The following is a 23,726-nucleotide window of genomic DNA, read 5'->3' on the forward strand; positions in this document are numbered from 1 at the left end:
CCCACCAAATTCACATAGAAATGTGAGTTATAGATCTTTTATTCTCATTGAAAGCTAGTCTAAGAAGCGATATCTGTTCTATGTGTTCTATTTCTATGCTCCCAGTGTTTAAGTTTAGTTTTTGTTCTTTTACGTTCGGTTTTGTACACCAGCTTCAAACCGATGAAAATACAATATTTTTGGTTATGGAAAATATATTTCACAGTGGTTTAGATGGTACAATGATTCTCTACACGATGACTGTTTGTTTTGTCACATAAACTGAAATTAGGCGAAATATTAGAATTTAAGCAAACCAGGAAATGGCAGAGTGATTTCTGCTGCATATTGCGCCGTTAAAGCATTTGCTAAATGGCATACAGTATATGATTCTATATTATTGCTATAGAAACATGTCAACATATTACACAAAGTGATCATCCAAAGTGAACACATTATGCCTATGATGTTCATCACTATGAGCTTTATTCAAGCCTTCTGGGCAAAATCAGTAAAGATAATCCAATCACGTTTCTGTCCTCCACTCTACAAATATCAACATAAAAATGTCAGAATATTACTGTGATCCAATATAAAATGTAGATTTAAAAGCAGCTTTGACCTCAGTCGTACCTCAGCAACCTAACGTCTGATTCTGCTGTGCGGTTTATAGGATTCTACAACAAATGTCAAACAAGTCTTTAGCAAGAGCCCAATAGAGTTTCACTACTGTGCATTTTCTGCATACACAAACATTAGGTAAAATAAACCAAAAAGATGTAGCCAATGTGTAAGTCAATGAAATAGCAAGCAGACACATCTATTCCAACTGTGACAATAATGAGGTGACTAAGTATAGAATATAATATTATAGAATGGAATAGTATAGAGTATTATAGAATATAATATTATAGAATGGAATAGTATAGAATATTATATAATAGAATAGTATAGAATATAATATTATAGAATGGAATAGAATAGAATAGAATATTATAGAATGGAATAGTATAGTATAGAGAATATTATAGAATAGTATAGAATATAATACAATAGAATACCACACACACGTCAACATGAGAGTAGAGACTGGCACACTGAGCTGTCAGTCTGGTCCTAGACTAAGGAATAATTACACATCCCATAATATTATATATATATATATATATCATATAGAGCAGCAGGGGGCTAGAGACACTAGTCTGTCCCTGGCACACTGGGCTGTCAGTCTGGCATCTGAGTCATGGTCCCAACTGTCCAACAGAATGTCATGCAAGCCCTGCAACAGACAACCCATATTAATCAGTTTCCTAAAAACATAGTGTAACATGCTTCACCTAATTGTTATTATTTCCAGGTGGTCTTAGAGCTAAAGATAATCTTTATGTTTTTGTGTTTGTTTACTATCTTCTAGTAACTCAGTCAGGGCAGACAGTCATCACCTCTAATACTTTATACAATAACAGTAGTTACACAGTAATAACCTGGGAATGATGTGTTTGTTTACTATCTTCTAGTAACTCACCCCAGGGCAGACAGTCATCACCTCTAATACTTTATACAATAACAGTAGTTACACAGTAATAACCTGGGAATGATGTGTTTGTTTACTATCTTCTAGTAACTCAGTCAGGGCAGACAGTCATCACCCCTCTAATAGTTGAGACTGAATAGTTCCTGGAGAAATAGCCTACCTGTTGCCAGTGTTTGGGTACTGAAGGACGTTCCCTTCTCTCTGATACATGAACTATGAGCTGCTCTAAAGAAGGACTGGCCCCTAGCTCCTCTTCATAAGGCAGTCTGTGTTCTGGCACTGGGCAGCCTGCAGGCGGAGACAGAGGTTAGGGTTATGGTTTGTAACTCTTCATAAGACAGTTTGATCTGACACCGGGCAGACTGCAGGGGGAGACACAGGCAGAGGGTTAGTGTTAGGGTTAGGGGGTAGTCTCCCACTGACAAACATTTGTGGGCAGTGCGCTTTGAGAGCTTAGGTTAACCTTAGGGTAACCCAATGGTTATGATAAACACTGAGAACTCTTAAGATATTGAATTATCTCAGAACCAAATCTCACATGCACTTGGCTAGCTAACAGTGAAACATAATTAATGAACTAACTAAGAACGGAAGAGATGCCATAGTCTCAAAAGTGCAAACACAGCCAACCTGGCACTCCAGGAAGGCTCAAGGAAATATAGCCTACCTATAGCCTACCTATAGCCTACCTATGAAAAGGTGATATATATAGCCTACCTATGAAAAGGTCTGAGCAGCGCATCAGTAGCTCCCAAAGCAGCGTTCCTAAGGAGTAGACGTCTCCCTGTATGAGACACCAGCCACTGCTCAGGTTCACACAGCCATCCAGTAGCTCAGGGGCCATATAGCACAACGTCCCCACCTGGCCCTGTAGATGGGAGAGGAGGAAGGTTGAACTAAACTGAACAACGTGTCTATGTATCAACAACACGATCATCTCACTGGCCTATGGAGAGAGTAGAAACAGAAGTTGCCTATCAAAAACATGTTGTTGTTGCTGTTAAAATGAGAGACTGGATGGTGTGGCTCAGTTGGTAGAGCATGGCGCTTGCAACGCCAGGGTTGTGGGTTCATTCCCCACGGGGGGACCAGGATGAATATGTATGAACTTTCCAAATTGTAAGTCGCTCTGGATAAGAGCGTCAGCTAAATGACTTAAATGTAAATGTGTAGCAGTTAAGGGCAGCAGTATATATACCAGCATTGTTTTTTGATAGGATAGATAGAGTCTATCTCTGTCACTCTCTCTCTATATGTTCAATAAACGGAGAAAACATCCTAAAGAAGTAGAAGGGAGCCGGGGTTTAGGGGGAAGACAGGCCCACCTGTACGTTAACCATGTAGCGCTGCCAGCCGTGTGGACCGGCGCATGAGCGCAGGATGGTGGAAGAGCCAAAGTCACACAGGACACAGGTACCGTCGTCCCTCACAAGCACGTTGTTACTACTGAGATCCCTATGGGCCACCGCTGGCTTGTGCACCCCTGAGAACACACACACAGACACACACTGTACAGCCACTGACAAACGACATATTGGATTGGGTCAGGTGTTATTCCTGACCACATGGTGAGAGCAGGAGAAAGTCTTCCTGGGCAGGTCACATGGCCAGGAGAAACTGCAGTGGAGCTTGGCTTCCTGGGCAGGTCACATGGCCAGGAGGAACTGCAGTGGAGCTTGGCTTTGGAGCTTTTTTACGGTATGTTGTCTAAACTGTGACGTCCAAATAAGATGCAGAAAAGCTAATCCTTGCTTTTGTCACTTCTAGGTTAGACTATTGCAATGCTCTACTTTACGACTACCCGGATAAAGCACTAAATAAACTTCAGTTAGTGCTAAATACGGCTGCTAGAATCTTGACTAGAACCCAAAAATTTGATCATATTACTCCAGTCCTAGCCTCTGGCTTCCTGTTAAGGCAAGGGCTGATTTAAATGTTTTATTGCTAACCTACAAAGCATTACATGGGCTTGCTCCTACCTATCTTTCCGATTTGGTCCTGCCGTACATACCTACACGTACGCTTCGGTCACAAGACGCAGGCCTCCTAATTGTCCCTAGAATTTCTAAGCAAACAGCTGGAGGCAGGGTTTTCTCCTATAGAGCTCCATTTTTATGGAATGGTCTGCCTACCCATGTGAGAGACGCAGACTCGGTCTCAACCTTTAAGTTTTTACTGACGACTCATCTCTTCAGTAGGTCCTATGATTGAGTGTAGTCTAGCCTAGGGGTGTGAAGGTAAACGGAAAGGCTCTGGAGCGACTAACCATCCTTGCTGTCTCTGCCTGTTCCCCGACCCCCCCCCTGTCTCAGTCTCCAGTATCTATGTTGGAATAGTCTATGTGCTGGGGGGCTGGGGTCAGCCTGTCCTATCTGGTGTAATTCTCCTGTCTTATCTCATGTCCTGTGTGATCTTAGGTATGCTCCCTCTAATTCTCCCACCTCTCTCTCTCTCTCCCCCAACCTGGAGGACCTAAGCCTTAGGACCATGCCTCAGGACTACCTGACCTGACGACTCCTGGCTGTCCCCACCCCAGTCCACCTGGTCGTGCTGCTGATCCAGTTTCTGCTGTTCTGCCTGCGGCTATGGAACCCTACCTTGTCCCGGACCTGCTGTTTCGATCTCTCTCTCCCTCTCGCTCTCTCCCTCTCGCTCTCTCCCTCTCTTTCTCTCCCGCACCTGCTGTCTTAACCTCTGAATGATCGGCTATGAAAAGCCAACTGACATTTACTCCTGAGGTGTTGACCTGTTGCTCCCTCTATAACCACTGTGATTATTATTTGACCCTGCTGGTTATCTATGAACGTTTGAACATCTTGAAGAACGATCTGACCTTAATGGTCATGTACTGTTATAATCTCCATGGTGATTATAATAATAATGATGATGATGATAATAATGTTGATTATGATGATAATAATGATGATGATAATGATGTTGATTATGATGATGATGATGATAATGATAATGATAATGATAATAATGATGATAATGATAATAATGATGATGATAATGATGATTATGATAATAATGATGTCGATGATAATAATGATGATAACAATAACGATGATGTTAATGATTATAATAATGATGATGATGTTGATGATGATGGCCCATACATACCATGCCTGTAGAAGTCAGAATGGAGGTAAGCCAGTCCCTCAGACAGAGACTGGGCCAGCTTCAGTGTTGTCGTCCAGTCACTGTTGTTCTTGGACAGGAAGGAGCTGAGAGAGCCCTGGATAGAAAGACAAGTTTTTCCCTTGTGTCACGTTCATGTGGTTATCTAGTTAAAATGACAGTAACATACATCAGTATTTAAACAAACAATAAACATGAAGCCTGGCATGGGAACTTTGGACAGTAAGCAGAATGAGGATTTACGTCAAACCAAGCTAGAGAATCAGACAATTACTATGGTAACACTACGTATTAAAGCATGCGGGTATAAGGCTTTATAACTTGTTATAATAAGCATGTATGACCCTTCATGTCTTATAAAAAGTATTTGATGTCGTCTCTCTATGTAAACAGTGTTACTCACACATGTGGCTAGCTCCAGGAGCAGGACACAGTCTCCGCTATCTGACTTCCTGCCAGCTCCCAGGAAGTGAGCAATCCCAGAATGCACCAGATGTGGTAGTCCGTACACTTCCCTCTCCGCTGTGAACTCCTGTCTGCACCAGGTAGGGAACACCTTCACAGCCACCGTGGTCCCTTGGTAACTTCCCTGCCACACCGACGCAAAGTGACCACTACCCACAATCTGAAATATCAATAAATCAATGAATCAATCTGAAATGTGCTGAGAAGAGGTTCACAGAATGCCCACAAAGTCCAGTGAAATATGTAAATACTTTCCTGCTGTAGTTCCATGCTGGTCAGGTCCATATCAGACTGCTTTGATATGTGGCATGAGCACAGTGAGGTCAGAGATTCCTCTGGTAAAGATAGATGCTGCTTGTCATCTAAGAGGCGGGTGGAGAGAATCCATGTTAAGCCATTTACTGTTAATGCACGGGTGTATCCTAATTTAGCATAAAGTCACATTTTCACATAGTCTCCCATTGACATCAATGCATAACTAAGTAAACGTTTGATTCATCAGGAGGTTAGGATTCACCCTATTGTAAAATACAATATAAACAAATAGACTCTGACATTTTAGACAATGTGACATACTGATACAGTGTTGCATTAGTGTTGGGGCATGCAGGTGGTCAGTCAGTCAGCCAGTCAGTCAGCCAGCCAGCCAGTCAGTCAGTCAGTCATCCAGCCAGTCAGCCAGCCAGCCAGCCAGTCAGTCAGTCAGTCATCCAGTCAGTCAGCCATTAAGTCAGTCAGCCAGTCAGTCAGTCAGTCAGTCATCCAGCAAGTTATCCAGTCATCCAGCCAGTCAGTCAGACAGCCATTCAGTCAGTCAGTCAGTCAGCCAGTCAGTCAGTCAGCCAGCCAGCCATTCAGTCAGTCAGTCAGCCAGTCAGTCAGCCAGCCAGTCATTCAGTCAGTCAGTCAGTCAGTCAGCCAGCCAGCCATTCAGTCAGCCAGTCAGTTAGCCAGTCAGCGAGTCAGCCAGCCAGTCAGCCAGCCAGGAATGACTCAAAAGGAAAAGGAAGATAAGAAATCACGAGATTGAAAAAGGAAATGAAAGACTGAAATGCAACAAAAGTGAAAAGTGGTCTGAGGAAAAACCAAGGTCAGTGAACAAAAGAGGACAGGGAGGTAGGGGGGAGGGGAGAGAGAGGGGAGGGGAGGGAGGGAGGGAGGGATGGGAGAGAAGGGAAGGAGAGAGAGAGGAGGGGAGGGGAGGGGAAGGGAGGGTGAGGGGAGGGGGGGGGAGAGAGGAGGGGAGGGGAGGGAGGGTGAGGGGAGGGGGGGGGGAGAGAGGAGGGGAGGGAGGGGGAGGGGAGGGGGGGGGGGGAGGAGGGGAGGGGAGGGAGGGAGGGAGGGATGGGAGAGAAGGGAAGGAGAGAGAGAGAGAGAGAGAGAGAGAGAGAGAATCCAGCTAGTAGGTTAATGGAATGAATCATAATAGTCATGTGAATGTAATTTCGACACCCAGAACCAAATCTCACATATCATTAACTCTTGATAATCCCCACCCACAAGGGCGTCTTATCAAACTCTAGTGGCAGTCTACAATAAATATATATTTAATATACTTATGGGAAATACAAGGGATATATTTAAACTAGTATGATGAAAATGACTAAAATGTTATAGAATACAGTGAACAAAAAATATAAAGCAACAATTTCAAAGATTTTACTGAGTTTTACTTCATATGAGGAAATCAATCAATTGAAATAAAATCATTAGGCCCTAATCTATGGATTTCACATGACTGGGAATACAGATATGCATCTGTTGGTCACAGATACCTTTAAAAAAAAAGGTAGGATCAGAAAACTAGTCAGTATCTGGTGTGACCACCATTTGCCTCATGCAGTGCTACACATCTCCTTCATATAGAGTTGATCAGGCTGTTGATTGTGGCCTGTGGAATGTTGTCCCACTCCTCTTCAATGGCTGTGAGAAGTTGCTGGATATTGGTGGGAACTGGAACACGTCGATCCAAAGCTCGATCCAGAGCATCCCAAACATGCTTAATGGGTGACATGGCTGGTGAGTATGCAGGCCATGGAAGCTTCCAGGAATTGTGTACAGATCCTTGCGACATGGGGATGTGCATTATAATGCTGAAACATGAGGTGATGGCAGCAGATGAATGGCACGACAATGGGCCTCAAGATCTCATCACGGTATCTCTGTGCATTCAAATTTCCATTGATTAAATGCAATTGTGTTCATTGTCCGTAGCTTATACCTGCCCGTACCACAACCCCACCATGGGAAACTCTAATCACAACGTTGACATCAGCAAACCACTCGCCCACAAGACGCCAAACACGTTGTCTGCCATCTGCCCAGTACAGTTGAAACCGGGATTCATCCGTTAAGAGCACACTTCACTAGCGTGCGAGTGGCCATCGAAGGTGAGCATTTACCCACTGAAGTCGGTTACGATGCCAAACTGCACCTATTGAGGATGACGAGCATCTTGATGAGCTTCCCTGAGACGGTCTCTGACAGCTTGTGCAGAAATTCTTTGGTTGTGTAAACCCACAGTTTCATCAGCTGTCTGGGAGGCTGGTCTTAGACAATGCTGCAGGTGGAAGAAGCTGGTTGTGGTGGTCCTGGGCTGGCGTGGTTACACACGGTCTGCAGTTGTGAGGCCGGTTGGACGTACTGCCAAAATCTCTAAAACGGTAGAGAATTGAACATTAAATTCTCTGGCAACGGCTCTGGTGGACATTCCTGCAGTCAGCATGCCAATGGCACGCTCCCTCAAAACTTGAGACATGTGTGGCATTGTGTTGTGTGACAAAACTGCACATTTTAGAGTGGCCTTTTATTGTCCTCAGCAAAAGATGCACCTGTGTAATGATCATGTTGTTTAATCAGCTTCTTGATATTCCACACCGGTCAGGTGGAGGTATTATCTTGGAAAAAGAGAAATGCTCACTAACAGGGATGTAAACAAATTTGGGCACAACATTTGAGAGAAACCTTTTATTTCAAATCATGAAGCAACACTTAACACGTTGTGTTTTATAATTTTGTTCAGTGTATGTAGAATAAGCTGAAATCAAAAAGGGGATAAGTTATATTGGAGAAGGTTACCAAATTAATATTTGTGTAAACATAAACTTACCGGAACCTCTGAAACGATGTCTGCATTTAAGTGCCACAACGAGGGTACACAGTAACATCCCAAGGACAACCACAGTGACCGTGACCATGTCTGCAGACACAGTACAGGAACAGAATAAAGTACATGCTTTTAATGTGCAGTAGGTGAAATCTGCATTCGTAATGCCTACAGGACATGGCGCCATTGTGATAAATGCGTACAGTATATGGATGAGACCTTGCTATGTCTTTATACAGCAGGGTAGATGTTTGTTTGACTGTGTGGGTGCAGGGTGTGAGGAACAGGGAGTGAGGGGACGGGGAGTGAGGAACAGGGACTTCACACGCTAGGCTTTGGTTCCAAGGTTAAACAACAGAACACAGAAAAGAGGAGTAGAAGGGAGTGATCTCACAAGGTGGGCAGACAAGAGGAGTGGAAGGGAGTGATCTCACAAGGTTGACTGGGCAGACAAGGAAGGAAATGAATATGATGCAATCACAAACACACATTAACATGAACACTATTAGGCGTTTATACTATAAAATCACGAGTAAACAAAAAGTATCCATACCTGCAGAGTAAGATGAGTGTTTGAGTTGAGGTTGCTTCTCTTCTGCGTTCCAGGTGATGTTGCCATTACACAGGTTTGAGCTGCACTCACATCTGATGTAGTCTACATGGGTGGTTGATGTAAAGCAGGCAGGATCTAGGCAGCCACCGACTACCATTTTGCAACCTATAGAGAATGACAGATAAACAGAGGTGTACACAACTGCCACATTTAGGCTATTTGGATTTATGTTTGGACTGTTTATGAATGAGAGAGGTTACATTTCGCCTGCCCCATTCCTCAGATTATCAAGCAAAGAGGCAGAGAAATGCTGTTGAAATTTCACATTGTGCCTTTAATTTAAATTTGGTATTTGGTCTATTTGTGTCTGGTGTATGACATGTCTGTGGACATCTATCACAAGGCCGTAGCCATGGAGTCAACAACATAAACATGGGAAAACTCATTTCCTGCCATTCTAAAATATTTACAAATTCACTAAGCCATGGGATGAATTTTTTTTTTTTTTTTTTTTACAATAATATCTAATAGTGTATTGTATTACATTTCTGTTTTTTTTGTTTTTTAACCTTTTCTTGTTTCATTTTATGTAACGGCAGAGATGAGGAATTAATGAAGTACAACCATATAAACAGAAATATCTGCATTGTTATATGAAGACAAGTCCAGATATTGTGGCCAAGGTTTAGCAAATTGTTGTTTTTATTTACAAGTAAACTTGGGCGGGCAGCAGGGGTGTTTGCTCTGCTCTGCTCTCCTCTCCTCCTCTCCAGCCCTCTCTCCTCCTCTCCTCTGGTCCTATATTCTCCTCTCCAGTCATCTCTTCTCCTCTCCTCTCCCCTGCTCTCCAGTCATCTCTTCTCCTTTCCTCTCCTCTCCTCCCCTATCCTCTCATCTCCTCTCCAGTCATCTCTTCTCCTCTCCTCTCCTATCCTCTCCTCTCCTCTCCAGTCATCCCTTCTCCTTTCCTCTGCTCTCCTCTCCTACCCTCTCCTCTCCTCTCCTCTCCTTTCCTCTCCAGTCATCTCTTCTCCTTTCCTCTCCTCTCCTCTCCTCTCCTCTCCTCTCCTCTCCTCTCCTCTCCTCTCCTCTCCTCTCCTCTCCTCTCCTCTCCTCCTCTCATCTCCTCTCATCTCTACTCCTTTCCTCTCCTCTCCTCTCCTCTCCTCTCCTCTCCTCTCCTCCTTTCCTTTCCTCTGCTCTCCTCTCCTATCCTCTCATCTCCTCTGCTCTGCTCTCCTATCCTCTCATCTCATCTCCTCTGCTCTCCTATCCTCTCATCTCCTCTGCTCTCCTCTCCTATCCTCTCATCTCCTCTGCTCTGCTCTCCTATACTCTCCTCTCCAGTCATCTCCTCTCCTCTCCAGTCATCTATCCTCTCCTCTCCAGTCATCTATCCTCTCATCTCCTCTCCAGTCAATGACATGTGTTTTGACTTGCCATTCTTCAAGCAAAGGATCCAAAGGCCTTTTTTGCGCTTATCGTTGACACCGATAAAACACTGGCATATTCCTTCAAGGTCCAGTCTGTCCAGTTTCTCCTTATTGCACGTGACACATGGCCACACTACTCAGCCTTGATTGACTCATGGATGATCTAAGCCATGTCTTCAGCCTCTTCAGGGCACTACAACTCCTCTCAGCCTCTACAGAGGAGGCCGGGACGACCAGCCTTACTAAAGCTTCCACCTGACTGAAGAGACCTCTCACCTCTGACACCATTTCCCCAATAACGCTAGCAACAGCTGAGCTCGAATTGATATGTGTAATTAACCCCAAAACAAGGCCAGCTGCACCAGCAGTAGTCTTGAACTCAATTCAAGATACTCGTCTACCACCTTGCCCATGTCTCCGCGTAGCAGCACATTTTCAAGCTGCTGCAGCTTGTGGAATCCAGCTTGATCCAATCTCTCTATGAATTGAGTATTCACTGTGTCCAAGGTGTTGTAGAATTGGGCTCTGTACAAAGACTGGGCATCCGGATGGATATGGGCTGAGTATTCACTGTGTCCAAAGTGTTGTAGAATTGGGCTCTGTACAAAGACTGGGCATCCGGATGTATAGGGGCTGCAGTCTGACCGGTGTAACGCTTTGTAGGTTTGCGGATGAGGCATCTCAATAGGTTGTATAGGTCCAACTTTGTTGCCATAGCAGTTGCTTTTGCAAACAAGACATCACAGTGCTCCTCCGTTCGCTTGTCCTGCATGCTTGTTTTGACATGGTCCACAGACTGCAACATGCCTGAAACAGTCTGTTTCCTAAGCTGTAGAGAGGTGTTCAGGCACTCCAAATCCTCCATCAGGTCTTCAGCCACTACAAGGCCGAGCACAGTGTTCCCTTGTAGAAATGTTCCATGAAGACCATTAGCCTTAGTTGAAGTTTCAGATGAGCTCCATGATGCCATTTCTTCAAGGGCTGTCAGCACTGACTCATACTGGCTGAGAACTGAGGGGACGGCAGAGGTGGGAACAGTTCACCTGGTAGGACAGAGAGGTTTCAACGAGGTGAAACAATGCTTTGATTTTGTGATTTCCTAGAAAATCACCTTGAACTTGCCAGATTGATTAAAGAAGCCCTACAATTCATGCACCAGACACATTGAATCTCTTACTAGTGGAGAGGCTAAGTTAACTAAGTTCACGCAGTGTGGACCACAGTGACAATACATAGCCAGTGGTTGTTCTTCCTTAAAATGGCTTGCACCCCCCTGCAATCGTCCAGCCGTGTTTGCCGCACCGTCATAGGTTTGTCCTGGAAGTTGGGACAGAGGAAGGCCTAGACGCATCATCACATCACATGACATCTTGGCTATATGTTGCCCTGTCGTTGAGGACACTTCGTAGAATCCCAGGAATTCTTCCTTTGGTTGTAGATCTGCAACTACAAAGAGTCAAACATATTGACTCCTGATCAACTCCTGATATATCCTGGGTGCATTCAAACATATTGACTCCTGATCGACTCCTGATCAACTCCTGATCAACTCCTGATGTATCCTTGGTACCATCAAACATATTGACTCCTGATCAACTCCTGATATATCCTGGGTTCCATCAAACATATTGACTCCTGATCGACTCCTGATCGACTCCTGGGTTCCATTAATGATAAGTGCAAACTGAACCACTGGCATTGATGTTATTTCCGACAGAATCTCTTTGACGATTGTATTTCCCACCAGCTTCAAAATGTCGTTTTGCATTTGGGGACTGGTGAAATCAAAGTGACCTTTCAGCCAGGTGGTCAGCCCTGCATCACCCTCTGCCTTGGTCAGCTCTGCATCGCCCTCTGCCTTGGTCAGCTCTGCATTGCCCTCTGCCTTGGTCAGCTCTGCATCACCCTCTGCCATGTACTTTAGAAGCTGGCTGAAATTCCCACTCTCCTTATCAACGCCTCAAAAAGCCCGACCTTGCCGCGCCAAGTACTTCACACTCCCAACAATCTTCATCAGATTTCTCCTCGCTTGTTGCTGCTGTCTTTCAAGCCCACGTGAAAGTTGCACATTAACAGGCTTTGGCTCCTGAATCCGAGTCGTCGCTGCTCATTGTATTATCTGAAATACACACGAGGAGCCATACTGAGAGGAATATCTCAGTTTAAATTAACATTAGGATTAGACTGTTGTGATTTATTAGTCTTAACCATCAATATTTGCTCCTTTTCTCACTCACCTCCATATCACCTGTTCTCCCTGCCCTGTCGGCATCCTCATGCTCTCTCTCTCCCTGTCCTGTCGGCATCCTCATGCTCTCTCTCTCCCTGTCCTGTCGGCATCCTCATGCTCTCTCTCTCCCTGCCCTGTCGGCATCCTCATGCTCTCTCTCTCCCTGCCCTGTCGGCATCCTCATGCTCTCTCTCTCCCTGTCCTGTCGGCATCCTCATGCTCTCTCTCTCCCTGCCCTGTCGGCATCCTCATGCTCTCTCTCTCCCTGTCCTGTCGGCATCCTCATGCTCTCTCTCTCCCTGCCCTGTCGGCATCCTCATGCTCTCTCTCTCCCTGTCCTGTCGGCATCCTCATGCTCTCTCTCTCCCTGTCCTGTCGGCATCCTCATGCTCTCTCTCTCTCCCTGTCCTGTCGGCATCCTCATGCTCTCTCTCTCTCCCTGCCCTGTCGGCATCCTCATGCTCTCTCTCTCCCTGTCCCATCGGCATCCTCATGCTCTCTCTCTCTCTCCCTGCCCTGTCGGCATCCTCATGCTCTCTCTCTCCCTGTCCCGTCGGCATCCTCATGCTCTCTCTCTCCCTGCCCCGTCGGCATCCTCATGCTCTCTCTCTCCCTGTCCCGTCGGCATCCTCATGCTCTCTCTCTCTCCCTGTCCTGTCGGCATCCTCATGCTCGCTCTCTCCCTGTCCTGTCGGCATCCTCATGCTCTCTCTCTCCCTGTCCTGTCGACATCCTCATGCTCGCTCTCTCCCTGCCCTGTCGACATCCTCATGCTCTCTCTCTCTCCCTGCCCTGTCGGCATCCTCATGCTCTCTCTCTCTCCCTGCCCCGTCGGCATCCTCATGCTCTCTCTCTCTCCCTGCCCCGTCGGCATCCTCATGCTCTCTCTCTCCCTGCCCCGTCGGCATCCTCATGCTCTCTCTCTCCCTGCCCCGTCGGCATCCTCATGCTCTCTCTCTCCCTGCCCTGTCGGCATCCTCATGCTCTCTCTCTCCATGCCCTGTCGGCATCCTCATGCTCTCTCTCTCTCCCTGTCCTGTCACCAACCTCATGCTCTCTCTCGCCCTTTTCCTCACTGCTCTCAACTGACTTTTCTTATTTTCTGAGGCCCAAAAAACGGACGAATGTCACTGCCACCCTTCCTCTTGCTCATGATGACATCACTGTGAATGAACGCTGACCGTAATAAAACTGTTTGCACTTTAATCAATAACTTTAATCTAATAATGCTATTTATCATAAGTACAGCTATACAGTATACTATACAGTACATCTATACAGTATACTATATGAATATGCAATAACTGAAAGCTACTACTGTCTACATCAGTTACACATGCAGCGGAACATAAATGATTGACACTTTACTCAGACGTGAAGTGGGCTTTCTGACAAATATAACGTAATAAATACATTAACGGTAGTTGAATACATCCGTGAGCACCATTGTTGGTCGCTGGGTGGAATGTGTGGCTGATTCACTTCCCAGGTAACTTAGCTATGATAGCTAACGTTAGTGATGGTTGGTTGATTGATTAGCACTCGCAAATCGGCCCGTGAAAACCAAAAAATGTTTGGTTTCCACTACATGCAATTACTGACACTTTTTTAGAAAAATATTATTTATTTCCACAATTACAGTTACAGCGCAAAATGACATAGATGCTAAAACTATCACAATCGACAGTGATATAGCCTACGTAACACTTATATTACATTCTAGTTTTACACTTTTTAATACATTTCAAAGTAATGAAATAAAGAGACAGTACAGTGTTAGCCATTGGTTGTACCCACAGCAGTCGAGCAACGGCTTCTGCCGGGGTACGGTAACACGCAGAACTGCAGTACACCGTAATAATAGAACCGGTAGTAATAATAATAACAATTTCTTAAGTTTAGTTATGATTACACTTACTAATGATTATTTCGGACGGTGGTGCATGGGCCTGTTGTAGCATAGTACATTTTTTTAAAAAATTTTTTATATCAATATATGGGGGGGGGGGGGCATTTTGAGCATATTTGAATATTGGGGAGGATGTGTACAGTCGTGGCCAAAGGTTTTGAGAATGACACAAATATTAATTTCCACGAAGTTTGCTGCTTCAGTGTCTTTAGATATTTTTTGTCAGATGTTACTATGGAATATTGAAGTATAATTACAAGCATTTCCTAAGTGTCAAATGCTTTTATTGACAATTACATGAAGTTGATGCAAAGAGTCAATATTTGCAGTGTTGACCCTTCTTTTTCAAGACCTCTGCAATCCGCCCTGGCATGCTGTCAATTAACTTCTGGGCCACATCCTGACTGATGGCAGCCCATTCTTGCATAATCAATGCTTGGAGTTTGTGTTTTTGTTTGTCCACCCGCCTCATGAGGATTGACCGCAAGTTCTCAATGGGATTAAAGTCTGGGGAGTTTCCTATTCATGGACCCAAAATATTGATGTTTTGTACCCCGAGCCACTTAGTTATCACTTTTGCCTTATGGCAAGGTGCTCCATCTGTCACGGCCGATGCTGGAAGAAGACCAAGGTGCAGCGTGGTGAGCGTACATTTCATTACAACAAACGGGAAAAAAACGTGAAGCTTACAGGGCAAAGTGCCACTAACAAAGATAAGTTCCCACACTGAAAGGAGGGAAAAGGGCTACCTAAGTATGGTTCCCAATCAGAGACAACGATAGACAGCTGTCCCTGATTGAGAACCATACCCGGCCAAAACATAGAAATAAAGAAACATAGAAAACAAAACATAGAATGCCCACCCCAAATCACACCCTGACCAAACCAAAAAGAGACATAAAAAGGCTCTCTAAGGTCAGGGCGTGACACCATCATGCTAGAAAAGGCATTGATCGTCACCAAACTGTTCCTGGATGGTTGAGAGAAGTTGCTCTCGAAGGATGTTGGTACCATTCTTTATTCATGGCTGTGTTCTTAGGCAAAATTGTGAGTGAGCCCACTCCCTTGGCTGAGAAGCAACCCCACACATGAATGGTCTCAGGGTGCTTTACTGTTGGCGTGACACAGGACTGATGGTAGCGCTCACCTTGTCTTCTCCGGAAAAGCTTTTTTCCGGATGCCCCAAACAATCGGAAAGGTGATTCATCAGAGAAAATTACTTTACCCCAGTCCTCAGCAGTCCAATCCCTGTACCTTTTGCAGAATATCAATCTGTTCCTGATGTTTTTCCTGGAGATAAGTGGCTTCTTTGCTGCCCTTCTTGACACTAGGCCATCCTCCAAAAGTCTTTGCCTCACTGTGCGTGCAGATGCACTCACACCTGCCTGCTGCCATTCCTGAGCAAGCTCTGTACTGGTGGTGCCCTGATCCCGCAGCTGAATCAACTTTAGGAGACGGTCCTGGCGCTTGCTGGGCTTTCTTGGGCTCCCTGAAGCCTTCTTCACAACAATTGAACCGCTCTCCTTGAAGTTCTTGATGATCCGATAAATGGTTGATTTAGGTGCAATCTTACTGGCACCAATATCCTTGCCTGTGAAGCCCTTTTTGTGCAAAGCAATGATGACGGCAAGTGTTTCCTTGCAGGTAACCATGATTGACAGAGGAAGAACAATGATTCCAAGCACCACCCTCCTTTTGAAGCTTCCAGTCTGTTATTCGAACTCAATCAGCATGATAGAGTGATCTCCAGCCTTGTCCTCGTCAACACTCACACCTGTGTTAACGAGAGAATCACTGACATGATATCAGCTGGTCCTTTTGTGGCAGGGCTGAAATTCAGTGGAAATGTTTTTGGGGGATTCAGTTCATTTGCATGGCAAAGAGGGACTTTGCATTTAATTGCAATTCATCTGATCACTCTTCATAACATTCTGGAGTATATGCAAATTGCCATCACACAAACTGAGGCAGCAGACTTTGTAAAAATTAATATTTGTGTCATTCTCAAAACTTTTGACCACGACTGTATATATTATAATTACGGCCCTGCCATATCACCTTGTAGTGATATAATGATTTATTTCAGAAATTCTGACATTGATAAAGATTTAGTATATTTCATTCAACTGCTAATAATATTAGGTACATTTCATATTCACAAATGCAAATGGTCTAATTTAAAACCTAACTTTTTTCACTTTATAAATGAATTGAAACAATATGGCACTACTTTAACTCAAATGAAATTATTATTTAAAAAAAAAAATCAAATAAATATCACCTTGTAGTTCTGCCACTGGCTGGCCCTCGATAATACGGAAGAAGCCGACACAGCAGTTAGTGTGGGCACAGTACTGGATTGTCCCGTTAACGCGACCCGCCTCCATTTTCTTGGAGTTACGGGAACTGGTCAGGAACACACAACTCCTTCCCTGCTCCACCGCTGGAGCCGGGACAGACACTGACAGACATCCTATACGAGAAAGGAAAGATACACTGAGTGTACAAAACATTAGGAACATCTGCTCGTTCCATGATACAGACTGACCAGGTGAATCCAGGTGAAAGTTATGATCCCTTATTGATGTCTCTTGTTAAATACACTTCAGTAAGTGTAGATGAAGGGGAGGAGACGGGTTAAAGAAGGATTTTTAAGCCTTGAGACATGTATTGTGTATGTGTGCCATTCAGAGGGTTAAGGGGGAAGAAAACATATTTAACTGTCTTTGAGCGGGGTATGGTAGTAGGTGCCAGGTGCACCGGTTTGTGCCAAGAACTGCAACGCTGCTGGGTTTTTCCATCTCAACAGTTTCCTCTGTGTATCAAGAATGGTTCACCACCCAAGGGACATCCAGCTGACTTTTATATATTTATTTATTTCACCTTTATTTAACCAGGTAGGCCAGTTGAGAACAAGTTCTCATTTACAACTGCGACCTGGCCAAGATAAAGCAAATCAGTGCGACAAAAACAACAACACAGAGTTACACATAAACAAACGTACAGTCAATAACACAAAAGAAAAGAAAATCTATGTACAGTGTGTGCAAATGTAGAAGAGTAGGGAGGTCGGCAATAAATAGGCCCTAGAGGTGAAAATAATTACAATTTAGCATTACTACTGGAGTGATAGATGTCCAGATGATGATGTTTACTTAGAGATACTTGGCTGCAAATGAGCAAGATGGTAAGTAATAAAATGGGGATGAGGTAGTTGGGTGTGGTATTTACAGATGGGCTGTGTACAGGTACAGTGATCGGTAAACTGCTCTGATGCTTAAAATTAGAGAGGGCGATATAAGACTCTAGCTTCAGAGATTTTTTGCAATTCATTCCAGTCATTGGCAGCAGAGAACTGGAAGGAAAGGCGGCCAAAGGAAATGTTGGCTTTGGGGGTGACCAGCGCAATATACCTGCTGGAGCGGGTGCTCCGGGTGGGTGTTGCTATGGTGACCAGTGAGCTGAGATAAGGCGGGGCTTTACCTAGCAAAGACATATAGAAGACCAGGAGCCAGTGGGTTTGGCGACGGATATGTAGTGAGGGCCAGCCAACGAGAGCATACAGGTCGCAGTGGTGGGTAGTATATGACTTGACACAACTGTGGGGAAGCATTGGAGTCAACATGGGCCAGCATCCCTGTAGAACGCTTTCGACACCTTGTAGAGTCCCTGTCCCAATGAATTGAGGCTGTTCTGAAGGCAAAAGGGGATGCAACTCAATATTAGGAATGTGTTCCTAATGTTTTGTACACTCAGTGGGTAATAATTTAACTAAGATAGAAACACTTACAATATTATTAACCTTGACTAGAATAGAACAGAACGAAACGAAACAGAATGGAATGATTAAATTACGTTAAATCCGGGAAAACTTGCTGAAATTCAGGACTAGGTGTAACAGTTTTGCTTCCGTCCCTCTCCTCGTCCCTACCTGGGCTCGAACCAGGGACCCTCTGCACACATCAACAGCTACCTCCCACGAAGCATCGTTACACATCGCTCCATAAAAACCACCGGCCTTGCAGAGCAAGAGAAACAACTACTTCAAGTCTCAGAGCGAGTGACGTCACCGATCTAAACCCTATTACCCCGCTAACTAGCAAGCCATTTCACACCGGTTACATAGGCCTAGGTACACAGTTATATAAAACGGAGAAACTTCCTCCGAATTTTCCCATAAGAATTGCTTTCAAAACATTCTCATCCGTTTTCATTTCTGCAAAGGTTTGTAGGCTAAACTCTAAGGTCTTTGGTGATACACAAAGTACACAACAGAAACAATATTCTTGTTGCCTCAAAATCACACACACTTCAAGGCCTTCAGATAGAAAACATTCAAACAGTGAATGGCAACTGATAGTCACATCAAGAATTCTGCAATGATATTGAATTATGTATCAAACGTAAAGTATCCCAAATTCCATGCCAACTTCAAATTATTAGCACAGTCATTAAATTTGATAAAAACATAACTCACCAAAGATGACTAAATACAGACACATTTGTTCTGTCTCTCTGTGAGCTGACTGCTCGCTAGGTCTGATGTCTGTGAGCTGACTGCTGGCTAGCTCTGATGTCTGTGAGCTGGGATGGGAATGGAAGCTGAGTTTCCCACGCAGTCCAGCCCCCCTTCACTATCACACACCTGTGACCTGCACACACAGACACGCACACGCACACACTGGCTGATAAGGAGGACACAAACACTAAATTGTTCAATAACAAATGCATAGCAGCAACTTGTCTGCAATTAATAGCCTATAGCCAGGATTTTATTCTTCTCAAAGTAACTTTAAGTTATTAAAAAAGGTATTAAAATAACAAGTATGTGCGATATACTGTGTTACATTTCATTGTATCTAATTACACACAATCTTAAATAGTTTGACACAAATGTATTTCATTTGTTAGTGTAAGTACCTTTATTAATGTGACACGTTTCCTTCTCCTCCTCTATGCCCCCTCATAGACATCCCCTGCCCCCCTGACCTCATCTCTGTCAACTGTACCACAGACAGAAGGGGTAACCCAGATACGTCACAGGGGCTATAAAGTCGAAGCATCCGTTTAGAACGTTTTCTCACCCCCAAATATGGTGGTGAGAGGAAGTCCACTGGACATTTGGGGGTGAGAAAACGTTCTAAACGGATGTGGGAGAGGATGGAACTAGCTGAAACTGGGCCAACATTCTGATTATTTTCTCCTCGATGAAACATTTGATCTCAATATATTTTTTTGTTCCAAAAACTAGAATCTGTTACGAACACAGTGCACTAGATTTTACTCTTTGCCAAAGTAAAAAAAAAAGAGAAAAAAAGTGCGCTGTTTAGAAGGAGTACAAGGTCTAATTGAGATTCTGCACACGCGCACTTCACAGATGAGGCGTTCCCTAACGGAAATATGCAAATACATGTTACAACGTGCCAATAGGATCTCGCTAGCTCGTGCTTGGCACTGCCCACTTCCTTGCTTGTTCTGTCCACCATGCTTCATTTTCACCCACTGTAAACGACACAGATTAACTATCTTGGGTTAGTTATACATATATTTTTGACTGCACTGTTGAAAACAAGTAGGTTAGAGTAAAATTGTCCCATTCCAAATCATCATCAATATGATATGTTAAAGGAACGATATTTAGTTTATGGTCCCTGACATAAACTAAATACGGTCTCGGAGCTCGTTTCTTTTCTCCCGAGTTCCCAGTTGTTCGGAACGCTCGGACGTCGGAGATATCCGAGTTCCCAGTGATTTTAACATGTGGAATGAATATTGGGTCATGTTCATTAAAGCAAGCAAAGGGAAACATTTTGCAGCGGAAAACAAACATGAACGTATTTTTTATTGGACGCTAGGTAGTTCCTCTCTGTTTCAGTACGTTTTCTTCCGTTTGGTGCCTAATAAACACGAAACCTGACTGGATAAATTTGAATAATTGGATAGGCTACCTTGCTAGGCTAATCAATAGGCTAAGATTCCCAGTGCCGCCTTTGACAAGAAATCAACGCAAACGACAAAATGGACAATGTAACTTTGTTTCGTCTTCTTTAGCTCTAAATTGATTCTAGTTACACTGTTACAATTTTTAACTGAACTAGTCGTTCTTTTAAATTGTTTTATTTTCCTCTTCTTCTAGACTGGTGTTTTGGGAATATCTTTGCTCTCTAATAAACTCGCTGAGATTTTCACAGAGGATTCGGAAAATGACAGAACGTTCTATGGGTTTTCTGACGGTGAAAGTGATCTATGTGATAACAAGGTTTGATATCAGTGTAATTTTGTACATTTATTTGCATCTATTTACAAATTATCCAGTCAATGAGTTTATGCTGTTTAATCGGGTCATTGTAAAATCCTGATTTACCCACAGCAATTTACTTTAATAATAGGCCTAATTTCAAAATGTACTGTTTAGAGGGAATCAGATTTGTATGGACCTCGTTCTCATTCAGTGGTTCCATAAGTAGATCTATATGGTTTGTCAAAAACGTGATAATATTCAGGTAGTTCTGGTTATCAACTGTTATTTCTTACTTCATCTATCTACCCGTCTTTCCACCAGAGTTCAGACAGTGGCAATCCAGTGGATCTCAAAGGCAGCCCCATAAAACAGCCTGTACCCTATCGCTTCACATTACGGGTGGTACTGCGCCCCCGTAAGCTAGCCACACCAATTCCTCACTCCAGTGAAGAGGAGAGGAAGATGAAGGCTGAGAAGAAGGGAACAGTCAGATTTGACGTTGAAGAGAAGCCCATGACCGACGCAACACAGCCTGTTAAACAACAGTCAGATTCTGATTCTGATGATCTAGCACAGTCTGGCTCTTTTCTGGCCAAGAGAGCCCAGAACGTCAAGGCTAACAAAGCTATGGTAAACGTGCCTTTTGGTAAAATTAACACACACTCCTGAGAGATGACAATCAAACAATGTCACGCTTATCTGTACAACTAATGCTGTGTAATCCTTGTTTTAACTCTGTCTCCTGCAGTTGGCTCAGTTGATAGCAGACCTGCATAAGATGCCAGGAGCTGCCCTGCTGAAGAGTCACAAAGAAGGCAATCTTAAAAAGGAGAAAGGCTCTGTGAGTTGATTGCATGTTTTCTTACTCACCATGGATGGGCATGTTCAATGAATTCAAGTCCCTAGAGAGGATGCATTGGATGCAGTGGAGTGAGGGAGATTGGGTGGGATAGATGCTGTTCAACTTTCAACACCTTTTCTATTGGCCAGTGCAGCTTTCTTCAACTTTTCTATTGGCCAGTGCAGCTTTCTTCAACTTTTCTATTGGCCAGTGCAGCTTTCTTCAACTTTTCTATTGGCTAGTGCAGCTTCATTGCCCCTTGATCTCTTCCTATTTCCCCTGCAGCGAGCGCCCCGCTCCAAGGAAGCAGTAGAGAAGTCCAGGACGAACCCTAAGAGATCCTCCCGGAGACTGACCCGCTCCATGGGCGGAGCTGAGAGCTTGGAGGCACACCAGGAGGAGAGGGAGCTGGAGCTCAGTCTGGAGGAGGAACTATTGGAGGTTAACAAATACCCTTTTGACACGAATATACCGACCCAAACTGTGCTGCACCAATGGTGGATGCCGTAACCAAGCTAGCTCAGTATTTTTTGGGTTAAGTTCAGCTTTGTGTGGCCCCAGTAGATTCAGATAGAATGAAATGTAGCTTGTGATGTATAGATATTTATTCTGGTGATAGATTTATCAACGAGCGGTCCGTCTTCTTTTCCAGGTACGTGGTGATCCGAGGAGGAAGGGAGCTCCGCGTCCCAAACAGGCCAAACCTCACAACATAAGACCTGTGGAGGAGATCACCGAGGACGTGCTACTGCTGGTGGCAGACCACACGACAGAGAAGGTGTACAACAGAGCCACAGTAAGTTAGGTCTCACCAAAGTCGAAGGGGTATTGTCTTGTGCACGATACAATACAATTTTGTTGACCAATTTGTATCAAAAATGTATTTTTGCGATTTCTTGTTGATTTGACGTCTGTCTGATTCTCAGGGCTCAACGTGTCACCAGTGTCGCCAAAAGACTACCGACACCAAAACGTGTTGCCGTAGTGAGGAGTGTCGTGGTATAGTGGGACAGTTCTGTGGCCCGTGTCTGAGGAACCGATACGGAGAGGACGTCAGGAAAGCCCTGCTCGACCCGGTAGGAACCCCATCACTTGTCTTTTATACCCTTTTCATGTCAACCAAAATCTTACTGTGCTGGCTCTGATTTTTTATTTTCAGTTGCATAACCAGGCTAGCACAGTTAAGCTTGATGTGGCCTGGCTTGGTTCAGCTGTTGTGGGGAAAAAACATGATTCATCAATATTTTTAAAGTCTGTAGTCTCCCTGCTCCTAGAAAGTAGTTCCCTTATCAGTAGGTAGTAGCTTACAGCACACTGTGTTCATGGCCATATTAACTATCCACATGGTAGCATGTGAATTAATTAACAAGACTTTTAAAGCCTAGCTGCAGGTGCATTGGGTATGTGAGTCATTCAGACACTCTAGGAGATTATGAAAGTCTTGAAGTTCAAATTTGTATTTGTTTTGTTGTCCCCTGCTGCAGGACTGGCGGTGTCCACCGTGTCGAGGCATATGTAACTGCAGTTTCTGCCGTGCCAGAGACGGACGCTGCCCAACTGGAATCTTATTCCCTCTGGCTCAGTACCATGGCTTCTCTGATGTCCACTCTTACCTCAGCAGGTCAGCGCTACCCCGAACCCTTACTATCTCTGGCTCAGCAGTCTAAGGCACTGCATGAGGCGTCACCACAGACCTGGGTTTGATCCCGGGCTGTATCACAACCGGCCATGATCGGAAGTCCCATAGGGCGGCGCATAATTGGTCCAGCGTCGTCCGGGTTAGGCTGTCATTGTAAATAACAATTTGTTTAAAAAAAATACCACGGCTTCTGTTGTCCACTCTTACCTCGGGTCAGTCCAGGGGCCATATGCATCTAGCCTCTGAGTAGGAGTGCTGATCTAGGATCAGTTTAATACATATGGCCCCTGAAATTCAACCTCTTATCCTCTGCTTTAGGGCACAGCCACTTGTAGTTCTGAATAGCAAGGGTTTCCTCCCTCAAGTATTGCAATTATGAATATTTATACTTGACAATGACTTTTTCTTCTAGTCTACGCAGTAAACTGAAAAATGGGGAGGACTGAGGATCTATGAATGGGAGTCTTCGATGTCCTTGTCTGACCACCAGAGGGAGCAGTTGTGAATCACTGGTCTGGGAATAAGGCTGTTTGACTGGCACCTATCCAGATGAGGTTTATGTTCTATAGCGTCTAACATTGTTTCTACTGCTGTTTTTGAGTTGAATATTGATTTTAATCCGATTTTTTTTTAAATAAAATACTTTTGACAGTGT

At 44.3% G+C, this 23,726-nt stretch overlaps 2 protein-coding genes across 2 annotated transcripts; one reads left to right on the top strand and one right to left on the bottom strand.

Annotated features, from left to right (window-relative positions):
* LOC139568830 (anti-Muellerian hormone type-2 receptor-like) lies at nucleotides 1-20,110 on the bottom strand. Its single transcript, XM_071390927.1, has 11 exons — nucleotides 20,020-20,110; nucleotides 16,632-16,823; nucleotides 8,779-8,943; nucleotides 8,229-8,318; nucleotides 5,378-5,481; nucleotides 5,058-5,282; nucleotides 4,637-4,751; nucleotides 2,839-2,996; nucleotides 2,231-2,381; nucleotides 1,674-1,801; nucleotides 1-1,258 (listed from the first exon to the last, which is right to left on the bottom strand). The coding sequence occupies exons 1-11, from the start codon at nucleotides 20,108-20,110 to the stop codon at nucleotides 1,148-1,150; spliced, it is 1,530 nt and encodes a 509-aa protein (XP_071247028.1). The 3' UTR covers nucleotides 1-1,147.
* Nucleotides 20,089-23,725, top strand: LOC139553650 (cell division cycle-associated protein 7-like). Its single transcript, XM_071366214.1, has 9 exons — nucleotides 20,089-20,377; nucleotides 20,487-20,609; nucleotides 20,913-21,221; nucleotides 21,340-21,432; nucleotides 21,718-21,873; nucleotides 22,085-22,228; nucleotides 22,359-22,508; nucleotides 22,917-23,053; nucleotides 23,484-23,725. The coding sequence occupies exons 1-9, from the start codon at nucleotides 20,369-20,371 to the stop codon at nucleotides 23,515-23,517; spliced, it is 1,155 nt and encodes a 384-aa protein (XP_071222315.1). The 5' UTR covers nucleotides 20,089-20,368; the 3' UTR covers nucleotides 23,518-23,725.
* Nucleotide 23,726: the final 1 nt, after the last annotated feature.

This window comes from Salvelinus alpinus, chromosome 2 (genome assembly GCF_045679555.1).
Source record: "Salvelinus alpinus chromosome 2, SLU_Salpinus.1, whole genome shotgun sequence".
In the NCBI taxonomy this organism is placed as follows: domain Eukaryota; kingdom Metazoa; phylum Chordata; class Actinopteri; order Salmoniformes; family Salmonidae; genus Salvelinus; species Salvelinus alpinus.